Source organism: Python bivittatus, unplaced genomic scaffold (genome assembly GCF_059951505.1).
Source record: "Python bivittatus isolate LINGU-HERP-01145 unplaced genomic scaffold, Pbiv_v1 ctg000000_np1212, whole genome shotgun sequence".
Taxonomy (NCBI): Eukaryota; Metazoa; Chordata; class Lepidosauria; order Squamata; family Pythonidae; genus Python; species Python bivittatus.
In genome coordinates, this window is record NW_028277028.1 from 5,156,802 (window position 1) to 5,165,667 (window position 8,866).

The 8,866-nt window shown below is 35.3% G+C and overlaps 1 protein-coding gene across 1 annotated transcript in view; it reads left to right on the forward strand.

Annotated features, from left to right (window-relative positions):
• Positions 1-8,566, forward strand: part of MTHFD2L (methylenetetrahydrofolate dehydrogenase (NADP+ dependent) 2 like) — a 33,597-nt gene extending 25,031 nt beyond the window's left edge. The window contains exons 6-8 of the mRNA XM_088138500.1: positions 868-960; positions 5,245-5,370; positions 7,643-8,566. Coding sequence (XP_087994626.1) covers positions 868-960; positions 5,245-5,370; positions 7,643-7,755 — 332 coding nt within the window. The 3' untranslated portion in view covers positions 7,756-8,566. The remainder of the gene's footprint in view (positions 1-867; positions 961-5,244; positions 5,371-7,642) is intronic.
• The last annotated feature ends 300 nt before the right edge of the window (positions 8,567-8,866 follow it).

Consider the following 8,866-nt stretch of genomic DNA (forward strand, 5'->3'; position numbering starts at 1 on the left):
ATCTGGACAACCAAAAGGTGGCAGCAAAGAGATACAAAGTACTATAGCTCTGCTGCCACCTAGTGACATCCAAGTTTTTACAGCCCGGATCTGGTTGTCTTTTGTAGAGCATTTCACATTTTTCTTTCCGGGTATACAGGCTATTACAGACTTGACTTTCATACCTTACATGTATTATATCCAAGGGTGTGAAGGAAAAATCTTAGGGTGAGAGGCCAACTCATGTAGGCCAAGCTGAACTCCATTTCCTGATTTCTGTTTCTTGTTGACCAATAGCACCTCTGGAATTTGTTTAAAAAATAATCTTGTTCCCTTTTATTCAGCATATTGTCAACCTTAGACAATGTTTAGCAATACTGATTGCTACCTTAGAATGAGATGGCAAGCATCAATAAAGTTGGATGATTTTTTTATTATTTTAAAATGGATCCCCTGCCTTTGAATGGGGTGTTGTGGGCTATATTCCCAAAGCAGTCAAAACAAAAAAGGAGGCACAGCCAGAACAAAGGTTATATTTAATTTAATTGTCCTTTAAATGAATTAATGCCTTTGACTGCAAGGATAACGCGGAATGAAATATCTGTTGACGTTGATGTTCTACAAATGTTTAGTAATTTTCTTCTTCTATTTTAAAGCAATTTGGGGAGGGGTTTTGGAAGGGCACATATATCCCTGGGATCACTGGTGTTATGCACTTTTACTTAATTGGGTCCTGAAAATAAATATTTATAGCACAGAGCCTGGTGACATCTAATGAGTTACAAATGAAAGAAAGTGCTATAGTGCAAATCATTTATCTACATCAGGGTGGTAATTTTAATTATACTTTTAATTTAGCAACAATTTTTACTATTGTATGTGTGACAGGTGATGCTACCGTGACAATAACTCATAGATACACGCCAAAAGATCAGCTGATGATCCATACACAGCTTGCAGACATTGTAATAGTCGCTGCAGGTGAGGAGCACTGCCAGTCTTTAAATTCAGACAATAGATTTGAACATCAGTATTATGTTGTTTCTGTAATTCACAAATTTAACATGTTTTTGCTAAAGCAAAATGTGCTAAGATAATATGAAAATCAATATAGATATTAAGGAAATAGTAGTACGCAATTACAATTCATGCAAATTACATTACCTAAAATGGCCGTGGAGCATTCACCAAAACTACAACCTCCATTTACTATTCTTTATTTTTTCTTGGTTTGCTTTTTTTATTGGCAATTTGGCAGAACTCTTTTAAAAATAAAAGTGCCCTATTAACTACATCAGAAATAGACATGGTTTTGTGCCCCCCAAAGCCCCACATGTGTGCACACATATACATACCCTCATCTCTCAAGGTGGGGGTGTCTTGCATGAACAAAGATGCTATTCCCAGACTAGATGATAAAAACCCAGTCACAGTTATATCTACCTTTACATCTCCTAAACCCAAACACACAACTTTGCATACAGCCACACAATTTAGCCATGCACCCAAATCTATTACTTAATGAGACACATCATAATGTTGGTTGCATGAGGATGAGTAATGGGTACCTCTCACATGAACTCTTAGGTTAAATTCCAGCCTGATTTTTTTGCTTTCATATAAAGTGATAGTCTTAAAACAACAATTGAGAAAACTATCATCTCTCAAGGTGGGGGTGTCTTGCATGAACAAAGATGCTATTCCCAGACTAGACGATAAAAACCCAATCACAGTTGTTAACTGACCAGAATTTTTGTTTGCTTGTTCATTTTTGTAAATCACTGCATTTTATTATACAATGATTTAGGTTATTCTGTTCAGAGATTTTGTTTGAATTTCTTGTGAGGAAAAAGAAGCATATTTCAAAATGAGTACGTTAGTAGTTCATAGTAGGCCAGACACACCAACCTATCCTTAGATTTACAGTTGACTTAATTACCTAATTACATCTGAGAATTTACAGAATTTTTGGCATGCAAATATAATGATAGGTCTGTTTAATGCTGCAAATGCCAAAGTCTACTGAGTATTATTATTCCCCCCTCCCCCTTTCTCCTTGTTCCTGATTTCTCCTTCACAGACCTCTGATTCTCCTACCTAAATTGCCATAAAAGTAGTGACTAGGGGGTCTGGCTTTCTTCTCAGTTCTTTTGTTCTTCTGTTGCTTTCTTCTTTTCTTCTTTTCATTTGAGGAATGGAAGTTAGGTTTGCCTCCTTCTTCCCTGAAAACACTCCCACTCAGCATTCCAGCATTCTGGTTATTATCCCTCTCTGTTCTCCCTTACATGTCATTCAACTTCAGCTTTGGAAGGCTTCTTCATACATTCTTAGCCTTAACCACGAATTGTATTATGTTTTATCAGTCTCTTCTGATTCATGAAGGATACGAGTCTTTCCCAGTTCCTCGTCCTCCAATAATGTTGGATTAGAACTTCCAGAGTTCTCTCCCACATTATTATTTTTATTTATTTTTTTATTTGTAGCATTCAGGTCTCATTTTGCTTTCTGGAGCTCCAAATAACTTGTATAGTACCTCCCTCCCCCTCCCAAATTTATCTTCAGAACAATCCTGTGAAGAAAATTTAAATGAGAGCTGGTCATTTTCTTATTAATAAATACCCAGTAGCTTCATTGCTGAGTGGGGATTTTAATCTTAGGGCAGATCTGCACTTTCTCCTTACCCTATCACCAGTATGGGCCAGCCTCCAGTTCTTGAGTACAGAAACTGATAAGGTCATCCTCCACCCACTCCCAGCCCATCACAAATGCACCCCCACCTGCTGTTTTCCAAGCAGTTCTGTAGTGATTCCTTTCAGTCTAGTGACAGCTCTGATTGGCTACAGCACCTAGTATACCAACTCCCCTCCAGCAGCTGGCTGCTGCCCAGTACAGCTGTTTTTGTCCTGGACCGCCAGACTTCTATGTGCTCTGGTGGTTGACAGCTGCCATTTTTTAACAAAATTATGGTCCATTAAGCCAATGAACTTTCCTCATCCTGTGTTTTCCTATCTCTTCTAGAAGCTCATAACTTCATTCAACCCTTACATCTTCCAGTGGGCACCCTTTTGATTTCTTTCCAGGCTGGGTGAAGCATGCTCCCCTTGCTTTCCCACTCCTTGCACACAGTACTGCAAAACTTCCCTTTCTTTTATTTTTTCTAAAAAATTTAGTTGCAATGTAGGCACATAGAATTGAAATTTCAATAAATGCCACTTTGTTTCTATGAAGCTGAACAATCAGTTTTCCTTGCTGCAAAGTTTCCTTGGATCTATGATAGAACATACAAATGAATGAACAACCTGTTCCCTTTGCTTTAATTGTTCCAGCATCAAAGCAACAATGGAATAATAAAAGTGGTAGAAAAGAAAAAAAAAAAGAAAGGGGTTTCATTAGTGTCAAAGCACTGAATATGGGAAAGAGTTGTGAAGGCATGGGTGTATGAAAACATCTGGGAAAGCAAAGTAAAAGAATGAGGAACAGTGAGGAAAGAAAAAAATGCCTTAAAAAGCCAGGCACCAGGATATCCATCCACACTGAGGCCAGCCATAGAGATTTGCCTTCCCTGCATGGATGGGAAGGGCTCAAAGGAGGGGAACAACCAATCAGAACCTCAGTCCAGATTGAGCACCAACTTGGCCCTGTTGCCAAACCATTGCAATCCAGAGTGGAATTTTTAAAGTCAGCTTCAGGATCAGCCAGGTGCAACATGGGAGAAATGGCTATGTGAAATTGCCCTTAATCTAATCAGTCCTAGGTGAGCACTGTTCATTACTCCCAAATTGTTTAGTGTGCAGTGACCCAAGGATGGTTCATTATATCCCATATAATGATATACAATACATATGCATATGTACAATCTCCCAACCTAGGTCTATCTAATCAGATGCAGTATTTTCAAAGTACTTTTCAATAAGGCATTTGAACAGTGTTCTTAATGTATGATAAATGGACAGGGTGCCTCTATCTTTTTCTCTGTTCAGATGAATACAGCTACAAATTATTCAGTGAATCATTCCCTACACTTAACCAGCATAACCTTTTCCTCATTCAGATTCAGTTTCAGCTAGTTTCATTTAATCAATTGATCTTTCATGTTCAATACCCAGTGGCCTTATTTAGTGTGAGGGATTGATAGTGTGACATTTTGTAGATTATAGATACTTGGAGTATGCAGCATTTTTCTGTTTTTTTATAACTCTATGTTGAAAATTTTTTTAAAAATGCGATTGTAAAACAAAAGATTTATGGAAGTAGCTTCTGCAGGTGTTGGACTGTTTTTTGTTCAGGAAGTTATTTTGATGAAGATCTAATGTAAAGCCCAGATGAATTCATAGAAGTAGTTTGATAGTTCTTTCTTTCAATTCTTATATCTGTCCTTCGAAATTTGGTACTGTCCAGACATTTTAAAACTATGATTCCTAAAATTCCTAGGTTATAAGGTGTGAGGTTGGGAAAAACTGTCTTATAGCATCAACACTAATGAATAATTTTAAAAAATGGGTTTCTACCATGAGAAGCCTCCAGAGTCTAATTGCTTAAGGGGCCATCTGCCCATCCTATTCAGTCTGACAGTATTAGCATGCTCCAGTGATAAAACAATGTCTTTTAATGGGACCCTGGAAGCACGCCTTCTCTGTCACTGCTCCTCCATTCTGGAAGAGCATACCCTCTAAGATTTGTCTAGCCACCATCCTGATTTAATTCAAAAAAGCTCCTAAAACATATTTTTTCTCACAGGTTTTGGGTTATCTTAGATGGTGGGATCCTCAAGAGTACTCTTGCTGTTGTGTTGGTATGCCAAACCTTCTGTGTCACTTCAAACCTTCTGTATCACTTCATCTTTTGATAGTTATTGTCCACCATTCAGAGTCACTGAATTGGATGGCCTTACAAATGTAATAAATAAAATTCCCCATAAGTATTCAGGATTGAAATACTTTCTGTATTTCAAACTATTGAAAATATTTTGTGTATTGGCTAATGTATTTCTCAGCTTGCTAGAGCTGAGCTTGCAGAATGCTTTTGTTGAATTATTATTATTATTATTATTATTATTGAAAAATAATTACTTCATATGGTTTCTATGACTTGTCTTGCTTCATTCATGCATACTGCAATTAAAAGTGTCAGTCATAAATATATCGTATATATATATATATATATATATATATATATATATATATATAAAATTCTTAGAAAATTAAGTACTTCCTGGAGAAGCACTTTTCTCTGGGTCCATAAACCTAATTGCATTGGTGGTTTCAGGTATTCCAAAGTTAATTACTTCTGATATGATTAAAAGAGGAGCAGCAGTGATTGATGTTGGCATCAACCACATTCATGATCCTCTCACAGGAAAGACAAAGTTAGTGGGAGATGTAGACTTTGAAGGTAAGCCAAATTCCTGTGTTCTTAGAACTGCAAACTATTTTTTAATTAAAGAAATAAATCTTCATCTTAAGCTTTATTTCAAGAGGAATAAATTAAGTAAATGCTTAACACCAAGTATAATTAAAATTTAATTGAAAGGTTTTTTCCCCTGGATGCATTTCACCACAAATTCTTCTACTATCCTATGCTTGGATGTCTACAGATCTTCTACAGATCTCTTGCAAGTCTAAGACTCCAACATATGCATAGAGGTTTCCCTGCCTGTTTATGGATATACATTTCAGAGTTTATTTTGGAATCAAGACATTAATCCTATAGATTATTTGTGTATCTCCATTAATTACATTTAATTACACAGATTGTTTGTGTACCTCCATTTGTATACAGTAAAACCTCAGATTAATAGGTCTTGGTTTAGCAAACCTCTCTTATATAATCTGATATTGAATGATATATGAATTTTATGGCATCCTAGGGAATATTGTTTCTGGTTCATATAAATAAAATAGATAAAAAGGTATCTATATTTAGGGGTTACACATTTTGGCCAGTGTTACCCAAAATTTGTTGCTGTTAAAATAAAATATATATTTGGAAGTCATTTCTAATAGATTTATTATTCAGGTAAAATAATCCTGGAGTGCACTGTCACAAAACTTTAGTACAGTATATAAATGGGCCTTATGTTTGCAAAATCTTCAGTTGAAAGAACAAAAGTATGCTTTTATTAGGCTATTTTTGAGTAATTTTCTGGGATGATAAATCCTATTTGGGACTTTAAAGATTTCTAAGAAGGAAGACCTTCCAGTGCAGAGGATCCTGTTTGTCAAGGATGAATTTCATTTTAGAAGTTGAAGCAGCACTAAAATTTCTGAAGGAATTGCAAAATGATGATACTTTGTTCCTGCAGGGTAAAATTCTTAAATAGAACATGGTTGTTTCTTAGAACCTTTGAGACAAATGCTCTGAAATTAAATATGAACTACCCTTCTAAGCTGTTTTCAGAGAATAAAAGTAATACAATCTAAAATAGATGGTTGAGGTACCTAAACATGGTGGGTGGCCAAGCTTCCCTAGTCTCAGGGAAATGTCTAATCTATATAACAGTCTAATCTGAGTCTAAAATGTTATCTATTAGATCAATTTCTAATGATGTAATTACAAACACAGATTGGAAGTCTTCAAGCATCTTGTGAGCCTTTCTTCTTTCTCACTGCTCTGAGTTTTTTCCCCTTTATGAACATATTTAAGGAAGCCACGAGAGCTGTTGTTTAAGGATCCAGGCATTTGGTGGAAACTATTTACTAAAGGAAGAAGAACTCAAGTGATAAAAACTATATTTTTAAAAATCTGTCATGCCTTTAATTCTATTGGTGCCTAATGAAAATTACAATGGCTGTCTTTTTATCCTGTGCTTCATTACCACCACTACATTTGTTTTGTTTTTGTTTTTTGTTTTCATTTGGATCAGAACAGTGTTTCTGAAATTTAATGAACGTGCCTCAGTTTCTGCATTTTTTATAAAAAAGTTTTAGAAGCCAAAGTTTCTGCTTTGGTTTCAGGAGACTGAGCAACTTAGAACAAATAATGTATTGTTCCCAGTGTAAATGAAGGAACAGAAGCTATAATTTACTCAAGATATTATCATAAATCTGTGGTAAAGAAAGAATTCAACCAGTCCTTAGAGCAAATTCCGCAGCTGGCATCCAGGGGAGATTTAAAATAGGCAAGGTAGTGGTTGCGATGTTGCAGTTGAACCCCTGCCCCTTCTACATACAAAAGGGGAACGACTTCTGTTATGATGCTGAGATCACCATCTTGCCTGTTTTGACTCCCCCTGTGGATGCTGCTAAAAACAGACTATACTTGGGGACATGAAAATAAATCTGCATGTATTAACCCAGAGATTCATAATCAACTATTCAGCCAGTGGGAGAAACCATCAGATCCCGCTAAAGGAATATTGCATGTGTTTGAATCAAGTCTGAGTTGACTTTTAATTTAGTATCATTTCAGTTGGATTATATTAATTCCTAATTTATTTGAGAGTATTTGTAGGAAGAGACATATGCTGCAAAAATCCTGGAACTGGAAAACCATTTTGTGTTTTGGATGTATGTGTCTTTAAAAAATCCTGCTATTCAACTTCCAGATCTAGAAGCTACCAAAAAGAACCTATGAAAATATTGTCCATTGTTGGGGAGGATTGCATTTGATTACACATATTTTAATCCATGTTTTTAAAACAATTTTTCCTTTTTTTAAATATCAGAAGTAAAGAAGAAAGCTAGCTTTATCACCCCTGTCCCAGGAGGTGTGGGACCAATGACAGTTGCCATGCTCCTGAAGAATACCTTAATTGCTGCAAAGAAATTGATTTACTAAAATGTACAAATTGAAGTAATTCTATAGTTATATAAACATTTATTTTTGTTACAAATGTATTTATTAAAATGTGTTTATTCATGTCAGATTATTGAGAAGAGATTTATTTCCAAAACTGTTACAAAAATGTATACTTACAATGGAATATGCATTTACTAATTTAAAGTATGAATTGGTGTAACTTCTATGCATAATCCCAGTCTAAATGTTTGGTTCATGTTAGAGTTGTGCTGTTTTTGCAAAAGTGTATTGTCAACTGGATTTGCAAGTGAAACCAAAACCTGGGTCTGAGTTTCAGATGTATAATGCAGCTCTAGCAGAGAATAATAAAGGGCTCATAATCCAGTCATATTATGCACATGGGTACGGGGACACTCAAATGAATATCCAGAACTGTGGCAGATGCTTAACAGAAATGAATCAAGAGTTTATCTCTGGAAATATGGGTTTTGATGACTGAATATATTATTATATTCACAATTGCAAAAAGAAAAAAGAAAGAAATTGTGTACACATTTTAAGAATATGTTCATTAGATGCTTTTGATCTAATCCTGACCGTGTATTCATGTAAAAAGGAAAATGTCATCCAAAGGAAATGGCTGTGTTTCCAAGCAGTATTCATCTACCTCTAGTGGGTTTTTTACATCCAAGAACTAGGCATTGACCCAGTAAGTTAACCTTACTTTAACTCACAGAAACATCATTCCCTTAGCAGAACAAATGAGTTTCTATCTGGGAGGTACAGTAAGTTTTGATTAGTGTTACAAGTCAGAATGAATGTTCAAATAGAATACCTGTGATTGTTTCAAATAAAGCATATTATAAAATTTTTGGTTGATCATATGTTGTTAGGAGCCAACTAGACACTTAGCTACATTTCTTCATTCAATTGCTAGAATAAAGCCAAATTGGATTCTTTCAAATAAAAAATATAAATAATAAAACATATTTTAAATCCTCCTTTCTTAAATTATTCTGCTTCTAGCTAACACACATATGAGCCATCAGAGTTTTTAAGAGTGAAATGGAGACTCTTAGTAAAGTTTATCATTATCCTGCACTTAGATAGATTTGGAATGTTGTATCATAAAATTCTGAACTGATGAATC